At 40.3% G+C, this 19,915-nt stretch overlaps 1 protein-coding gene across 1 annotated transcript in view; it reads left to right on the top strand.

The window, feature by feature from the left end:
* Positions 1 to 19,915, top strand: part of LOC138593144 (protocadherin-15-like) — a 211,046-nt gene that overhangs the window by 26,748 nt on the left and 164,383 nt on the right. Inside the window, exon 2 of the mRNA XM_069664016.1 lies at positions 6,253 to 6,406. Coding sequence (XP_069520117.1) covers positions 6,274 to 6,406 — 133 coding nt within the window. The 5' untranslated portion in view covers positions 6,253 to 6,273. The remainder of the gene's footprint in view (positions 1 to 6,252; positions 6,407 to 19,915) is intronic.

The raw sequence follows: 19,915 nt of genomic DNA on the forward strand, positions 1-19,915 counted from the left end.
ACCCCTCAAGGGACAGCTGATGAAAACAAGCTATATATATGTGGTGCAATACACATTTATATTCAACACACCCATTTGAATGAACAATACATTTAAAAAGTCTTACTGTTTATTCCAAGTGATTTGTTAAGCATGTTAAAGCAAGTACTCTAATACAATATAATGCAATGTAGCACTGTTGCTAACACTTAGTGTGGCTAACCTCAGCGAGTGATAACTTAGCTTACCATGCGGTTCACAAAAATACATAAAGTCAACAATACTTTCACTAGCTATATCAAATACGACAGTCATGCAAGTTGGTACAAAATTAAGTGTTTTGAATGTCCCAAACTGTTTTAGAATTAGCTAATGGTAGCATGGTCAATTAGCTTAAAACAACTGTCCTTATTGCTAACAGCTGTAAAGATCCCAAAGAAGAAGATGCTTGCAGCTACGTTAAAAACAGATTTATATTTATGGTGCTTCTGGTGGGTTGCATATCTGAGCATTTGTCGTGTTAATATGTGAGGATACTCAAACACAACTGAGCTACAAACCAACAAAAGAAGGCAGAGAACAAAACGTCTTAAAATTAGCATTAGCCTTATGGTAGATGTTTGACTTAGCCCCACAAAACAATGTATAATTGAATTGTAGTTATTGTGAACGATGTGCAAGTCAGTTGTAAACGATAGTACAGCATTTCAGTCTGTTCAATGACCTTCGTTGAAGTTTGAGTTCCACAGACTTAGCCTACTAGCTAGAATGCTAGTAGCACCTCGTAGGACAGCTAATGTTGATGTTTCTGGCAGCTGTACAGATTCCTCTGGTGTGGGTCAAACTAGTGGGCAAAATTAAGACGCCCTGAAGCTCTTTTATTAGTTTTATCCCAACTTTCTCTCGTTTAATAATTCAAATATAATAGTCTAATAACCAAACCAAAACTCTGCTTTTCTTAGCTCCGTCTCCTCCTCTGTGGTGTTGGTAGTGGTGTACATTTCATAAGGGAAATCTGTTATCTGGGGTCACGTTGTTTATGTAGTTCATGAAAGTAAAAAATGAAAAGCAGCAGCAAACTCCAGTCTGTGCAATATTCATTTATTAAGGCAGGCAGGCAGGCATACCGTCCTCATGTACCAGCTCATGTTTGCCGTCATATTGGGTTCAGACTGAGACAGGCTACAGGTCTACACTGGAGGCCAGACGAATCTGTGCGCTCAAGTTTTATTTGCTTTGGCATCTGGTCCTCCTCCCGTTCGGACAGATTTGCATCTGACCTGATTCGGGTCGCATATCAAAACCATTTCACCAAATATGGAATGGGTTTGATTTGATGAATGACTGTACAGAGGAGCGCAGTTGGGGCATTTTTGTGAACAACCAAGATGGCGGCTGCTGCTGATGTGGAACTTTCTAATTAAGCAATTGAAAGTTAATTGGATGGTAGCTGACCTTATCAATCAATCAATCAATCAAATTTTATTTGTATAGCACCAAATCATAACCAGAGTTATCTCGAGACACTTTACAGAAAGAGCAGGTCTAGACCGACTCTTTGTTATGTTATTTAAAGAGAGGCCCAACATGAATCACCATGAGTAGCACTTAGCAATATTCAGCACATTGGCAGAAAAACTTCCTCTTAACAGGCAGAAACCTCGAGCAGAACCAGACTCATGTTAAACAGCCATCTGCCTCGACCTTACGTACAAATGGTAATTGCTGGCTACCAAATCATGTCGTGCATAACATCTGTGTTATGTCGAACGAGGCACAGTATGAATTAGATGTTGGGCATTGCAATTTAGCCTAGTAGCTTAGCATTACATCACCTCTTTTGTTTAGCATCCAGAAGCTTTTTGATCTATGCCTGATGTAAATGCCCATTGGAAAGTTGTGAATCAGTGGGCTAACCTTTACCCAGATCTAGCCATGGATCAGACACTGATGTTGGCGTCCAGGGTGAGACCAAAAAGTCAGTGCTTTTTTCCAAACTGTAACAAACTGCTTCAGAATGGTAATCAAGAGTTAGAAATGAAAACAGTCCTAGTTTTGTTTAAGCGTTTAACTAAGAGGTTGAGTTAAGATAAAGATAATGGTTTGGGCTGATTTAATACATCAACATTGACTTCTGGTTTTATATGGGACACTAATGGAGGAGCTTTCCAGGACATAATTCGTGCCACCATCATTCCATCTACAAGAATCCTATACATTACATTTTCTGATGATTTTACAATCGTATGCGAGACATGGTTGAGTGTAGAGATGCTACAATTCAGTAGTTCAATGTTCCCCTTGTTTATCTGATTTAAGAGCTGGTGATGGAATAAGGAAGTTCTAAAATAAATGAGAACAGCGTGTTTGACCTTCTGAGTAAAAGTTAAAAAACATTTTAAAAGTTAAATAAGCGTGCACAAACTCTTTTCTTCCATTCATTAGTTTCAAATCTTTTGTGTTTTCATGCAAGAGCAGGTGGAACTGCTTTGAACGGGTTATTATATGAAACAATTCTATTTTTGCTGTCATTGTTTTGTCGATGTGAGGTTATTAAAAAGGAAAATTGATTGAATTAAACTGTTTCAGAGGAAGATGTCGCGGGGTTAATTAATAGCATTATTCCACTAAGTGGGCAGAGTTAACAGAAGATTAACCATGTAGCAGCAACAAGGTTCTATTGTTTTTTTTACCCTATTTTAATGGAAACTTTCATGCTGGATGTGGAAGAAGGTACCAAATAATATTTAAAAACGCCTGTTGCAAGTTGCAATTTTTTAAGGCTTTTTTTACAACACATCTACTGTGAGCAACAAACGCTGCAATGAAGCCAGCTATTGGGTGAGCAAGCAGTTTGTCTTCTGACATCACTTCCTGTGAATTTCACATGTCAAGATGCCAAGTAAAATTTGCAAAAACTGAATGAAACTTAAGGAAATTACTATTATTTGAATAGTAATTTTGCTCTGCGCCTGCCTATTTCAATGTTATCTACTGTATATGCCCAAAGAATCAACTCATTATTTATTACATTTAAGCTTTACCTGCTACGCTTGTGTAAAACCACTGATAAGAGACTATCTCACTGTACAAACACTCTTTGAGAACACTGACTCACATTTGTAACAACATTGCAGACTTATGAAGATCAGTAGATCAATATTTGGTGATGTACACATGGACGCCCGTGATTGGTCACATTTGTTGAAAAGTCGCGGAGTTTAACCAAAATTGCGAGGTGCTTGAGTGAATTTGCGTGAATTGCGTGATTCACTCGAATCGCAACTTCATAACTTCCTGGAGGGACTGAATACCCTGCACCTTTAAGGGTTTTATTCAGTTGGATTGCATGTATCACTTTGATCATGGCACTGCAGCTGTTCTTTTGCATCTATCTTGTGTGTATAAAGTTAGTATTACATTGGCCAACAAGTCCAATAGCGCTGCAACGGGCCAGGCAATTTCTATTAGAAGAAACAGGCTGCGAATTTCAGAAGCAATGTGTATTAGAAAACACAAAACTCCAAGTCAAATGCAACGATGGAAACGCCCTTGTCGACCGCCGTACAGTATATAGTCTGGCACATGGTATCTCTGTTGTTGTGCCGCTCACGTAATTTTAAATGTTGACAGCATATGTTCATAAATTGCTCGCCAATATCACAGCAAGACAACTGGGGGCTTTACGAAGAGATTAGTCACTCCTTATTAGAAAAAAGCGACCAGAATTCATTATCATGGTTGCACGAGAGTCATCAGAATTCCCAAACATCGAGCATGCTTGGCAATCCATATAAATTAGTGCCACAAAAAAAAAGAAGCCATCTGCTCCTGTTGCTCTCTACAATGTCAGAGGTGTAATCAGGGTCCTCTGACACTCTGCTACATCTTGATCACAGTCCATCACACCTGCACGCCATTACGGCACACTGAAGCACCCGAGTTTAATAAGCTAAACTCAATTAAGGCGAGTTAAGAGCAGCACCGTGTCACTGTGAGTCCAGTGCTGTGCCCGAGGCCCCCTGCGACTGCTGGATTTTACTTCTGGGGTTTGGTAGAATATCACAATTACATTCTCGTTGTCAGCCAACTCCATCTCCATCAAGGGGGGAGGGGCAGCAGTAATCTGACTCTGTCACAGTAATGTCTGCCATGGGAACTTAACATAAATCAGTTCTAATTAAACAGGCGGCAGATTTGGCGTGACGGGGAGCAGTTAATTTTTGTTCTTACTGAGTAAGAGGAGCTGAGTTTAGTCTCAGATAAGGTCTCATTTAGGATAATATCTTTCTGTAGATGAATAATATTCTCAGTGTTACTATAAAGACTGGAAAAAACACTATTTTAGGAAGATCAATGAGTCAAACTGGAGAGCATTTCTTTTCTGGCACAGGATGTAACAACTGCTCATGATAATATTGCTGGATCAGTACACCGTTGTATTGTCATTTAAAGTAATGAAAGTGTACACTGTGTATTTAGGTGGTAGGTAAGAGGTTAAATAAGCAAGTATATATACGGAAAGACTGACACACATGAAAACCACCTAGAAAAATATGGGGTTGCGTTTGTGCCAAAACTTTGTCAAAGTTAACCGTACTTTAATGTGAAACTTTTGTCTTGTTGCAGTTCCTGTCATTTGATTTTTTTGTGTGGTTTGTTTTATTGCATGTGGTTATCAAACGAAAAGTAGAATAGACATTGGCAAATGTTCATTTGACGTTATTTTGGCATAAAAAATTCTGTGAACACTGGGCGCTGGCTTAGCTCAGTCGGTGGAGCAGGCGCCCCATGTGCAGAGGCAGTCCATTGGTCTTGGCTGTGGGTTCGTCTCCGGCCCTCTTCTCATTGGTGCATGTCTACCTCACTCTCTCCTCCGCACATTTCCTGCCTGTCTTCACTGTCCTATCAAATTAAGGCAAAGGCCAAAACAATAATCTTTAAAGTGATAATCTTGAAGATTTTCATTTAAACAAATGTCTGTTAAGTCACTATCTATCGCTGAATGAGGTAACACAATGGTGATTGAGCCTATGGCCCACTGATGAAAGCCTTTGCATTTGCAGTATATAGTGTTATTATGGACTGGGTGTCTGTGGTTACATTGGCGGAAAAAATCACAAACGGCGCCCAGTTAGTGACGCGTTTTCAATCACCCAGCTGTGGTTGGTCTGCCAGAGAGGGTAGGCGGAGCTAAGCGGCTGCTTTTCCGGTCTCTGCACGTGTTGCGAGTAAACGGTAATCTACTATGGCTGAACAAACAAAGAAAAGATGGATGACTACAGATACAACTTCAAAAATAAGTGAAAATCCAAAGAAAAAGAAACAAATTCGACACTCAGATGAAGGCAAACAGTCTAAAAAGGAAAGTGACCGTCAGCGAGGAAAATCAAGAGTTACAACTGGAGCCAACCGTGGACGTCACACATGCAACACAGGATATCTGGGAAGTGTGCTCCCGCAATCACCGTTTATCGCCACAGGTGTTGCCAAAGAGAATCTTCGAGATTATAACTTTTTAAAAAAAGGATGTAAAAACAAATTGTTCTTTGACCTTTAGGCCATCTGAACACACTTCCAAAGTTTGTGCCTGTGAGTAAGTGGACAGTATTGATGCAAAATGATCAGACTCAGATTGCACCCACAGAAACCTTGTATTTTTCCCTTAGCTGTACATGTTCCCCACATAACATGTTATCAGGGGACCAAGCTTTACACCTACCCCAGAATACACCTGATATTAAAATGCAATCTGTATCTGGACTCTTTAACCAGATAACAAATCAACCTTGCCTTTAGTTTACACGTCTACTTTTAATGGAGTTGTGATATACTCAGAGATCTGCTCTCTGTTCTGCAGAGCAAAGAGGTCAGAGCAAGATAAAGAAGCTGGTGCAGATGCCTGAATGTTGTACGGATTGCATTTACACCCACACAAGATCCAAACACCATGTCGGCCCGACTCTCTCCAGACGTGGTCAGGCAGATCTGATCTGATTTGAGGCTGGCAACGAAGCAGCTCTAAAGTGCAGGCACAGAATGAAAGTTGAATGCCGTTTGAGATTTAACATTGTTAGGGCGTCTCACCTGTGGGGTGTAATGGAGTGCGGTGTCAGTATAGGTAACATATTTTTATATAGAGCTAACTTCTGCAGGCACGGGTCGAGTGCACACTTCTTCTTCATCAAGTGCTGCTGAAAATGCCATCTTCTGATGTTGCTAATAACGACTGTGACTGACCTGTGCTCATGTGTTCCTGTCTCCTCCTCTCAGCAGCTGGATGCTTGGTGAAGCATGGTGGTGAAAATGGTTAGGACGCACTTAATGGGGCCGCTGTCATGGGGCCGGGTCAAATGGCCGAGGATAATGGGAACGGGAGTCCTTTATCTGCTGCTGCTATCAACCTGTCTCGGACAAGACACTGAAGGTAAAGACGGGACTATTTCTTTGTGTCGCCTCCTCCATCCATCACCTTATCCATCTCTGTGTCTGTTGCTCTACGTGTCTTTGTCTTGTCTTTTATTTTTATCTTTTTCTTTTCTCTGTTTTATAATTTAGAGTCGTTTCAAGTCTCCTCAGCTGGGATTTAAGATCAGTATTGCGCACGAAACTTTTATGACTTCAGGCCAATCTTAGGTAGTGAGTCAGTCAGCTGCATGAGTAAAGGGATTTTTAATGTGTGATATTTTTGATGTCTGAACACAGTATTTGTTCAGTTTACCTTTTGTTGTATAATTTGCTCAATCATTTTCAGTTTTGATATCATTTTACATTTATTTATCTACAACTGTAAGCCATTAATATTTTCTACCTGGGCCACACACGAAATAATAACAGCTTATGATTAATTGTTTAATAGAGCAACTTGCAAACAGTGCGCCATACAGTAAGATCATAATGTAATAAAATGAGCCCTCGCTGCTCAACTGGTGGTGTGTATATATATATATATATATATACATATGTATATGCTCTTTAATTCTGCATAATATGGAGGCAGTTGAAAATCACCATTGTTAGAGATCCATAAGGTCAGTAGAGTTTTCTAAACATGCTTGCCACAGGGCGCATCAATAGATCACAGTAAGGCTTTACTTTCCCCGAGAGGCAATTTGACTTACAGACAGCAGTCAATAATAGTGAATACAAAAAGGCTACAATTAAATTAGCTGTAAATGACAATCAATACAGTACATACATACCATAATTACCCACTTCCACAAACAGCAAACTTGGACATGTACATGTCAAAGCAGCCACAGCAAAACAGATAAAAAAAACATACCTGTGTTCTACATATATATCCCTGTAAAAAAGGGTAAAACATTGAATGTTTCAACGTTTTCATCAGCTGATGTAGCTATTCTGAATGGAGTTGGTAATCCCCTGACTTTTACTCTTCACATTTTAAGTTTTGAATAAACTGAACGGACCAAATGGAAAAGTAAACAATGAACTTTCCTTCTGGCACCATCATCGGATCAAAACTTCGTCCAGTACTTTGGTTTTTGACCAATTGACTAATGAGGCCTCAGCTGTACCTTGTAATTGTTCCTAAATTGTATTTGTTAGCAAGCTAACACGGTAAAACAAGATGGTGAACATGGTTAACATTGAACCTGCTGAACATTAGCATATTAGCATTGTAAGTATTAGCTTGTTGATACATGCCCTCTTAGTCTTGTTACACCTTTTTGGCAAACCAAATGTTAACTTGCAATGTGCCATTTCAGACCCACTGCACCCACTGTTTTTAAGCTGGCATTAGCCATTTTTAATTTGTAAAATAGTTTAAAATATACTTGTTAAATACAACTTTCCTACATCCTGTTGATGAATGAAATAATATGATAATATGAAGGTTTTTGGTGCACATAGCAAAAGGCCTTTGATAAGGTGTATTGTAAATGTTCAGGCCCGATTTTCAGGTTGTTAGCACCTTGGTGCCTTTCAATATTTCTTCTTTCATTGCACAATCTAAGAAGCATTTGCAATTGACTTGATAATAGTAAACGTTAATGGAAAAAAAAAAGGCCAAGGATATTTAAATTTTCACAAAAACACCCACGTTCATTTCCCTCTGAACCGAGAGCAAACTGAAGCGAGGTAAGACAGAGATTAAGTCATCACCATTGGGAGCGCTCAGCATAATACTCTCTTGACTTTCTGCTCGATTTGTCAGAATATTAATTTTCCATTTAACTTTTAGTCCTTGAGATTTATCTGGTTGGCATTTAGCTGACAGGGGCTGCAGCCAAAGGTGGATGTCTGTGAGTGTGTACACGCCTGTGAACAGGTAGAAGAGGAGCATGTGCTAGCATCAAGGCTATCTTTTAAGTGTTTGCATGTAGGCTATTTCCAGCGACAATCCAGATGTCCCTGAAGCCATCGCACATGTCCAGTTGCACACAATTACACCAGTAAAACCAGTTTTTTTCTAAATGTTCTGCGGCAGTTATTCTGGTGGATCTGCGCATAACGAGAATAGTATGTTTTAATAAGCCTGAGATTTTCAGGGTTGACAGACAATATGTTCCTCCTCTTCCTGACATGAGTGCTGGTGTATTTTTAATGAGCTCTAGTCTCCAGATTCACGGTTGATTTTAACTGTTTGGACCCTCGCATGACAGGAATAACAGTATGTTTTAATTAGCCTGGGTCCCAAGGTACAGTAAGAGACTCTGTGTACTCATTTTTGGCTTCCAGTGTGACAAGAATACCAGTGTACTTTTAATGAGACTCCATGTGTCAAATCCGGCTGTTTGGTGCTGAAGGTTTAACAGCTCCAAACCTTCTTACTCCTGGTTGTTTTTCTCCTCCACCTTAGAAACCTGTTTAAATGAATAAGATCATAATGTTGCGATGCTCATTACTTAGAGCGGTTTGACTTTTAGCAGACAAGTAGCTAATCCTAATGTTGGATCCAAACTTAACATTGGGGCTGAAATGCAAACCCTCTGCTCTGGTGAAGTCCTGTATTCATGGGGGCGGCTGTGGCTCAGGGGTAGAGTGGGTCGCCCTCCAATCAGAAGGTTGGCGGTTAGATTCCCAGCTCCTCCTGTTTACATATCAAGTTTTCTTGGGCAAGATATGAAACCCCAAAATGATGGGTTAGGGTTATGCTTTATTGGATGATGCTTTATTGGTTGTTTAATGAAATTTAACATTTCCATGAATACGAATAAGACACAACAGAAAGGCTGACGCTTGAACCTCCATATACTGATTTTCTACCGTGTGTATCTGTTCTTGCACCTGTGTGATTGTCTATTAGAGTTCCTGTGTGCTGCTTCGTGTGTGTCTGCTTATATAAGCAACATATTTCCAGATAGCCGTCTCTATCTTGTTTTCCAAGCCCCTCCTCTTACCGTGACTTTCTCAGGCCGCCCGGCTTTCTGCGAGACTTAATGCAAAAAGATTCTGACACTATGTAAATGTCAGTTGCTAGCGTGACTGTGACCCTTTCACAAACCGATTCCTACTCGCTAGCCGTTCACAACGGAGTGTCACTCTGTATGAGCTCAAACTCGCAGCTGTTTAGGGCACTCTGCATTTAGTGGGAGGGTAAAAATAAACAGGTAATCCTTCATTTTGGATATCTAGATGGCATGGTTGTTTAGCTGATGACTCTTAAATTTAAAGAGGGGGTATTATGCTGGTTCACATTTTAAGACATATATATATAATTTTACAATGTTGGATGTCCAGACTAAATGTGGGTGAAGTTTCAAATCTGTAGGTTAAAGTATGTTGGAGTTATCCCCAGGCTTCTCGGCTCAGTCTGCAGGCAGCTGTGAACGCCAGATTTCACACTGTTTTTTCTACATGCTGCACTTTGTGACGTCACAAAGTATCGAGTATCACAGAGTGAAATATGAAGCTTGGAATTAGCATAATAGCCCCCCTTGAAGAAATGTAGTTTATATATATATATATACATGTGTGTGTTAACTAGGCAGCCAGTCCTGCTTAATTGCGTTTTGTTAGCATGTTGCTACTTTTCTTGGTGGATTACCATTGCTCCACAGAACAAATCGCCATGTTTTTTTACAGTGACTCTAGAATAGCAAACCACGGCTTCTTATACATACAGTTTTAAGTAGAGTAGACAAGGCTCAACTACAGCTCTGGAGTAATATCCTGAGTTGGGAGAATTTAGCTAAACGTACGTTACTTACTTTCTAGCATTAAGGATAGGGAGCCATTGGTCTGTTAGTATTAGTTGGAACAAAGATGCTATGGTTTATGATCAGTGTCTGTTATTCAAAAGTGCCTCAGTCAGTCAATAAGTGAGTTAAGTAAGTGTTGGTAATGCTAAATGGCAGAAGAATGTTTTTAAAGCTAAGTAGGCAACTTTGTAGAAACAAGCAACCGTTAGCTTTAAAAGTATCAAAGTGGAAAAATGTGAAAGCCACTCTCCTGAAAATTATGAATATGCTCTGTTTAACTTCTGGGGTTTCTAGTCCACGAAAGAGTATTGGGAAGAGGAAACACATCATTGTCATTGCTAACTGGGGCTGATAGGGTGAACGTTTTGGGGTCACATTGGCACTAAACCATACTGTATGCAATGGTAGCACATCAATTGCAACTAGCATTGCACCAAATGACAACTCACTTCCAGAGCTCTGATCTTTTTTCATTATGCAAGGACATACATGGACATAAATATCTACATTAAATGTATGATGTTCAACATCTATCTGACTATGCTTCAGTGATGTATTGAGGTATAGGTGTCCATGATATTGTTTCAACCTGTTGTGTGTGTGTGTAATGGAGGAGGACAGTAAATGTGCCGGTGACAAATATGCTACACAGCTAATGTCTATCGTGCCAGTGTTGTGGGTGTATACTGCGGATTTATGGTATATTTTTCTGCAAGTGTCAGCATATGTGAGGGTGCCAGAGTGTGGATGTGGGTGGAGATGCAGTTTTCAAGGTGATTTTAATATTTATTGTTGCTTTCCTTTGTTGTTAGCTGTTTCATCCAAAGTGAAAGTCTCTCCCATCTGTCTTCACTTCATCCTCCCCTTTAGTCGTTGTATCTTTCGCTGCCTTTTTCTGTCCACCATTTCCTTCCATCAGCCGTGTCATCTCCCTGTTATACCCCCATCTCTGAAGAAGACAGGTATTTCTCTCGATTGGTATTTCTCCACCCCTAGCTTTGCTTCTACAACTTTTCCCCTTTCACATATATATTACTCTTTTATTCCCATTGCTGCTGCACTCTCAATGCTCATCTTTTCTTGCTATCTCTATATTTTCCTTACAAAAGACTGCAGCTTATTTATTGCATCAAGTCAATAATATGTACCAGAGACTGTGTCATGACACACACACAAACACACACACACACATATACTGTAGCACATAGAACATGCCATTATTTAAAAGAGTCTCAGTCCATCTCTCTTACACAGCTTGTTGGATCAGAAGGAGGTGGGTTAATCAAACAAATCCAACCTTAAACACGTTTCTTCTAAATGTAAAGAAAGATTTTGGCGGAACACCAAAATACACACACTCCAAATTCATATTCCTCTGCCATTAGCTCGCTGCTACAGTGCTAGGTGTGCTACACTAAAGGTGTAGTGCATTTGTATGATGGTCAGGGCAACACATGCTATGTAAATGTATAGAAAGTTTTTATTTCGCTAAAAACCAAACACACAACTTCTAATATGATACCATTCTGCTACCTCCTGTTAGCTAGATAGCACACTGCTAGCTAACAGTCAAGTGCAGTTGTATATATTGGGTGGGGCTTGCTTGTCGGAACTCAAATGGATTCTTGAAAATGTAAAGAAAGGTTTTGCCCTCACACCTTCTAATGCAAGCAGCTAGCTAAAGGTGTAATGCTTTTGTGTATGATGGTCGGTGCTAGCCAGTCAGACCTCAAACACATCCTATGTAAATGTATGGAACTTTTTTATTTCGCTAAAACCAAACACACACCTTTTAATATGATAACGTTCTGCTACCTCCTGTTAGCTAGATAGCACACTGCCAGCTAACTGTGTAGTGCAGTTGTATATGATGGTCAGGGCTAGCTAGTCTGACCTCAATCACATGTGCTTTGTAAATGTATGTACTTTTTGTCTTGCTGAAACTCTCGCTGACAAGGATACCATTGTGCTGCCTGGCATTAGCTAGCTGCTGCACTGCTAGCAAACAGACGAGTGCAGTTGTACATGTTGGTTGGAACTCGCTAGTTAGACATCAGATGAATATTTTGGAAATGTAAAAAAAAAAATGTATCCAGCTGAAACCCAAACACACACCTAAACTGTTCTGCTAACTGTTGTTAGCTAGCTGCTTCACTGCTAGCTCATGGTATAGTGCAGACTTTGGTGAAATAATTGTTGGGGGTAGCTGGTCACTCAAAAGCACACTTGATTGGAACAATTTTTATAACTTCCCCAAGTTCAGGATGAATCATCAAAAAGATTTTAACGGACAAACAGCAGAGTCAATGCAGGCTAAACCAACAGACGACAGAGCGGGTGCTGCTGTTTCTGGCCACCAGGAAAGCATCTGAGGTTACTGTTGGGGTGTTCATGTATTTCTACCATGTGTCCTCGGAACAACTACCGACTGATTACCACCACTACCGCTGTCAGCTGTATTCAACCCTGCATGGGCTGGGAACAGACCTGACATACTGAGACAGAGACAGAGAGAGAGGAGGGGAGAGAGTCCGGATAATGGATAAGCCCGCACAGTGACAAAGTGGTGATCCCTACAGCACTGAGCCTGTGTGTGTCTCTTTGTGCGAGTGTGCTTTTTGTGTGCGAGCGAGGTCTACAATCCGTTTTCTCCAGAGATACATCAATCTAACACAAGGTCACACTGTCTCTCCTCTCCTTTTACTCCTCTCCTTGCAGCCCCTCCATCCACTCGCTCCTTCTCCACTCTTCTTTACATCTCTCCTCCTCTACCAGTCCCCCTCACTCATTTTCCTGCACTTTTTCCCTGAATTGTCCCCATCTCTCCTCTCCATTTTTGTCCCCCCCCTGTTTCTCCTCCGTCCTCCATGGATGAATGGATCGGGGGGAGAGGATGGATAGATGAATGGATGATAGATGAACGGCTGGCTGGTTGGATAGAGGAGGGAAGACGGAGAGCAATCGGACCCCGGGGAGAGGTGCAGATTGGTATACCTGCTGATGGAAGCTTAAAAAGGACATGACACATGAGAACTTTTAGAGGGAAAAACACCCTCTCTCCTGTCTGTCTCCTCCTGTATTTCACCCTTTTACCACCATCTCTTTCACACCTCTTGTTTGAAAGATCTGAAGTATTTTTTCAGAAGTCGTGCCTGTCAGACCTGCCGCCAAATTCTACGGCAAGACATCTTGGTTTGCTAAATAGACACCAGAACTTTTGGTTTAAAAGAATGAAAGAAATTATAGCACAACTTCTTCGTATAACATTTTACACAGTTTTAATCTTGTGCTTTTAATAACTAAATTATCTCAAGGGGGCTCTTTGCATATTAATGAAGTTATACCAAAATGACCCAATTTGTAATTAAGTGTTTCACAAATCCTGTGAAACACTATATTTGGCTGGTAGCCCCCATGCGTACTGTGGTAATGATATTCACACATTTACCCATATTACTCACAATATTGGGTCACTGTTATGCCATTAATCCCCATTAATTGTATTGTGTGCATTTAAAATAGATACTTTAAAGGCAGTTTTCTGGTTCTTCAACATTAGTATTATAATCTTTTCATTTTCATTGTGTACAATTACATTCTATATCATGCACTTTCTTTAAATCCACAAATGTATTTAATGTATTCTGTGTTCTTGTCTTGTTTAGTAACTCATTTGTTCAGAGATCATTTCTTGGAGTTCTACTGTCAGTCCTGAGTTTGGTTTGAAGTGTTTCCTGTTTTATTTTGTAGTTCTGGCCCCATGTGTCATGTCTTGTTTTACACTTTTGTGAGTTTCCCGCCTTTTAGATTGCGTTCCCTGCCCTCATTGGGTTCACCTGTTTTAATTGGTCTCACCTGTCTCTGATTATCCCCAGTGTATCTAGTCTTTGGGTGTGCCCGAAACCCCATACTATCATACTAATCATACTAATCATACTAACCGTGACGTAAAATGGAGTATGTCATGCGTTCCCATCTCATAGTATGCAATTTTGTGTATGCGAGAAATGCCCGGATGTATAATAGATCGGCCCGGATATTTGAGTATGAGACGGGAGCTCACTGGTTGTACTCAACCGCCCCAAAATGCATTGCGGCTATTAAGCTTCTACTATGGCGGAGATGGACCGGAGATCAGACCGGACATACGACATATGTTTTATCAAAGAAAATATATGAAATGAATGACTTATTTTCCAAATTATAGTGAAATTTAACTCCGGGGGTACCCCTGGAACCCCCTTAGGACCCCTAAGATTGGAGTACAACTGCTCTAAAACAGGTTTTTAATATAATATCTCTACTGATCTCACTTGAAGCAACAGCACATTGCATGGCAGATTCATTCATCTCCTCTCTTGCTATATTATCCATTTCCCCTCGATCTTGCTCATTTTAGTAGACAGTTTCATCATAAACTGTTTGCTTTGCCATTTTTGGAGTGTGCCACCTCGAAATTCTGCAGCCATCAATCAGCAGCGGAATCTCCTCTCTTCTTAAAGAGAGAAATCAGCTCAGAAATCTGATCAACGCAGACATCTCTGGAGACGACCTCAGTCTGTCTTTTCTTCTGTGTTCACATAATATTTCCAACATATTTTGGAGTTCACCGTCAGTGGGTTTTCCCATTGATAGTCTAGACTCCAGGCAAGCTAGCCAAGCGAGTAGATAACAGATGGTAACACGCAGAACGCAGTCAAGTACAACTTCAACTTAAATGAGCACAAACATGGCGTAGTGAAAATCTGATTAAAACTTCTCCGACTCATATAAGAAGAAAAGTACTGAGACTTAATTTAGAAAGATTTTTTAACAATGTCAAAATATTGTAGAGTATACTCTATCTACTGCAATTGTATAAATTTAAGAAATTCATTTGTGAGCTCTGTTGATGTTGGTAGGAGGATTTTGTTTGATTTGGTGGCCACAAGACTATCAGTTTTCTCCTTGTTTTCATGCTAAGCTAGGCTAACTGGATGCCTGCTGTGGCTTCATGTTTACCAAACAGAAATGACAGTGGTTTTACACTTCTTTTATCTAACTCCCAAGATAAAGAAAATAACATTTGATGTGAGTTACTTGGAAAATCATCAAACCCATATCCGTGGGATAAAAAAACAAACAAGAAAAGCATTCTGACTGCTACTTTTTCTGCCCAGTGAAATGTGCCCACAATGCATCACTCTCAGGCCAAGTCTGAAACCTCATCAGTTGAAACGAGTCAATTATTTTAGTGGAAGCAGGCCAGTGTGATGGCACTGATGTCCGAGGTACTATATTATTCATTGTCATTTAGGAAGAAAGCTTCCTCAGCTTGCCAAAACTTTCTGCTAGTCCATGTTGTGTGAATGTGTGCCATGTGCAGACACACTGCTAATTTGTCATTGGATTATATGTGATGTGCATGCTGATTTTTCTTTCCTGGCTTATGCTTTTTGGCATTCCTTAGCTTACCCAGGGAATTTGTACATTATAGTTTTCACACTTTGTCCAAATGCAATGCCAAACATCTTTTACAAGAGACAAACCTACCGTAAACAATTAGTTGTTGGTTTAAAAGCGATAGTTAGACATTTTGGACTTGACACTTATTCCTATTCTTGCAGAGATTAAGTTGACAGATCAGTATTCTTTTTCCAACAATATTGTAACCTAGTGTAATCATTTGTGTTTCTAGTCACGGTGCATTGTATTTGGTCGCCTGTCTTCTTTGGAAACACCAGATGATTCTGTAAATAACAAAGAAACAAGCTACAAATGAAATGGTAAATGGACTGTATAGCAATTCAGGGTTCAGTGTCATGCCCAAGGACACTTCAACATGTGACAGTAGCAGTCAGGGATCGAACCCCCAACCCTCCGATTGAGAGACTCTACCACTGAGCCCCTGCCGCCCCTACAGTATGTTAGCTAACGTTACTTGTGGCTATATCATTCAAACAAAATGACATTACATAAACATATATAACAACAATACAACTTTAACATTACCTCATCCAAAACCTGCCTCAGTCACTTCAGGTTTTCATTAACAATAGTAGTTGTTTAACAATAAGACAACATATCCGGTAATCCCACATCCACTTCATAAGGTCATCAAACTCTACGCCTTTTGTTATTGTTTCAACTGTAAGATCCTTAGCGGAGAAGACTTACGTTCAAGTACTGCTACTGCTACAAGCTACTGTGCATTCAAATATGAAGATGTGCCATGTATGATGTATACAGATGTACGAAGATTAGCTTAGCTTAGCTTATCTTAGCTTATCTTAGCTTAGCGAGTGGAAATATGGGGTCACAGCTGGCCTGGCTCTAAAGCTCAGAGATACAAATGCTACTGTATATTGGGTTAGGGTTAGGGTTAGTGACAGGAAAGTGGAGGGTAGGAGAGAGTTGGGATGGCATGCACCAAATGTCCAAGGTCAGAGTCGAACCCACGGCCAATGCGTCAAGGACTGTACATGGAGCGCCTGCTCTACCAACTTTAACCAACTCCCGATATCTTTTGTTTTATATGTCCAAAAACCAAAGTGTAGTTTAAAGAGGCTCAAGGGACTATTTCTTTGATAGTTGTAGACAATGTGAGCTTTTCTCCTTGGAGTGACTCACTCTACGTCTCCAATGGATCTTGGCACTAATGTATGTACACTCCCAGAAACACACAGTCACCCTTGTGCAGGTGCTCATTGAGTCACAGTCCCAGCATGTATATTTTATGGTAACTCTAGCATGTGTGAGTGCAGACAGGCATATGGGGTTGATCGTGTAAACCGTGTAAAGTGGCGTGAAGGTGCACACAGAGTTTTGTTGCAAAGAGACGGTTACTAAGCAGCACGCGTGTTTGTGTGTGTTTGTGTGTGTGTCATGGAGAGAGTTGGTAAGCTTGGTGTCTGTGAACAACACAGTGTTTTTTGGACTTGGGTGTCACAGTCACTTCTCTTTCCCTCCTTGGGGACTTTTTTTTCAGCCACCCTTGGCAGCCTTTACCTTCTTATTCTGCCTGCCAAATTTAGATGGACAGAATTTGAATAGTAAAAAAAGAAGATATTGATTAAACACTCGTGGTTTGAATAAAGAGGCAGTGTGTGGATGATAAATCTGAAACGGAGCGAGCCTTTTGTCATTGACTGCCTGTGATCTTGTCTGAACGGCGAAAAATCTGAAGTCGTTGTATATGTGGTTTTGCACCTTGAACGCTTCACCCCGATTCCCCTCGTACAGCTCTCCATGGGGCTTTTCATCACCTTGACAGGAACCTGGCATCAGATGGATTTATTCACTTGCTCATGCACAAAGTCATTTTAGTGATCTTTCCCAGAAACTTTAAAAAAAAAGGAGTGGGTGCTTAGGGGAGAATAAGTGAGTGCTTACAGGAAGAGAGGCACAGATGAATGATAAAGAAGTGCACAAGCCAACTTTTGAGGGTGATTACGAGTAGACACTTAGACGTGGATAAGTACCGTCACACAGGAGACCACTATATGTGCTATAGGAGCCCTTTCATTGGATATCTCATACAAACAAGTGCCCTCTTGTCAGGAAACATGCCCCTGACCTTTGTTGAAGAGGAGCAGGTTATTTGCATTGCTACACAATTGATTTTTCATCCTTATTTCCTTCCTTGTGTGGTTTTTCACAGTAAGATTTTCAACCACGAGTTAACTTTCAAGCACAATGACAGGAAATTACTTGATTAAAATTATGAAAATGTGTGCAAATTTTCCTTTTTATGGTTTGACTTTGGCGCACATACTTAGAGGCGTTTGTTTTAATTAAGATTCAACTTGCAAAAGATGAAAACAAAATCTTCAAATGTATCTTTCACAGAGAGAAAATGGACTTATTAGCATGACCTATCGACTGTTAAGAAGATTTAGCTCATTTAATTTTGATATCTAATCTTCATCTGCCACTTTAAGTTACAACCTGTGCTGTTGACTGTTTCATCCCATGTAATTTTCATTATTGGGGGGGTGGAAGCAGACTGACAGGTAAAGGGAGGAAGAGGCAGATGAGAAGAGACAGAGGAGGGTAGAAACAGAGGGTAGAGAAGCAGACAGAGATGCCCCATAGAGAACAAATGGCTGGTTAGTAATAGATGAGGGGCATCAGCTTACACTGAAGGATAAAAAGGCAGTCAAGCAGGGGATACACATCTGTCATCTGCTCCACACACACACACACATACACACACACACACACACACAGGCCAGCTGGTAGAGTGTGATGTAACTAGTGACTATCGTTCAATGGCTCATGCGTCTTCCCGGATTGATAACCTGAGATGCTCCTTAGAAAGGCCTTAATAGGGCATTGAGGTAAAATACTAGCTCACTGCCACTTTGACCTCGGAGGGTGGATGATTAGCATTTTTTAAAGTTTTGATTAAACAAATAAAACTATTTGGTTAGAGGGAGATATCATAAGTTTGGTGGAAAACCCAGACTATAAAGAAATGGGTGAAATATCCTTATTAGTTTTCTTTCCCAGACTTCACAAGACTACTCGGCTGACTGACACTGCTGACATGAAATACAGAGCCTAGCTTAGCATAAAGACTAAAAGCAGGTGGAAGCGGCAAGCTTGGCTCTCACCAAAGTAAAAAAATCTACCCAGCAGCACCTATGAAGCTGACTTATTAGCACATTGTTTGTTAATCCGTACAAGTAATGCGAGAAATTTAAAAATTCGAGGTTGTGGCTTAAAGTTGTAATCTCGAAGATCCCAGTTTTGTTCTTTTTGGCGGCACCTATGGTGATAAACGGTAACTGCGGGAGCACACATGCCAGATATCAAGACGTCCACGGTTGGCTCCGGTTGTAACTCTTGATTTTCCTCGCTGACGGTCGCTTTCCTTATTAAACTGTTTGGCTTCATCTGAGCGTCAAATTTGTTTTTTTAAATTTGGATTTTCACTTATTTTTGAAGTTGTATCTGTAGTCATCGATCTTTTCTTTGTTTGTTCAGCCATAGTAGATTACTGTTTACTCGCAACACTTGCAGAGACCGGAAAAGCAGCCACTTACCTCTGCCTACCCTCTCTGCTAGCATCACCAATGTAGCATAGTCAGGTTGCTAACAGGTTAGCAGTGTTATTGGAAATTCCAACTTTGGAAGAACATGATGGCTTTACAGAAAGATGATACAAAAGGCAATCAAATACACATTTCTGACAGAATTATCATTTCGGGATGCTAACTAGAACAATTCCTTGCTAGCTAGCTAACTAATAATTTCTGCTTTTGTGGACAAGCTAACAAGTAGCAAATACCACTACCGGAATCTAATGTTTTTGCATACTTGCAAGTCATGTACACGGTAAACAAAGTAAAGTGTAAAGAGTTGTGTACAGTGGCTAGAGGGTAAGTTTAAATAAATCATGAGCCAGGAAAACATTGTTTTTCTTCTTCTCGGCATGGCAAATTGGAAAACCAATCATTTTCAGCTCTAAGATAAGCTAACTCGAAGCCTTAGGACAGTTCAATCTATATTTTGGAACATTCAATACTGTCTCCCATAGCAAGAAACAAGACACAATACCAATGAATCCTGAGATAATCTATGATGTCACACAGTTGTAGGCAAGTGCTTAATCGTGGAGGGGAAGAGAGAGAGGGAGACAGAGTGTGAGAGAAAGTGTGATCATTGTTCCATGAAGTTTATTTTCTAGGTGAGCAGAAATCTGTCTTCCAGCCTCCCTCTGGGATTTTTCCAACCGTCCTCGAGAGATGTACAATAATGTTGCCCTGTCTGCTGAATGTGGGTCT

Source organism: Semicossyphus pulcher, unplaced genomic scaffold, assembly GCF_022749685.1.
Source record: "Semicossyphus pulcher isolate SPU_LCO1_2020_fin unplaced genomic scaffold, fSemPul1.0.p SCAF_16, whole genome shotgun sequence".
NCBI classification, from domain to species: domain Eukaryota; kingdom Metazoa; phylum Chordata; class Actinopteri; order Labriformes; family Labridae; genus Semicossyphus; species Semicossyphus pulcher.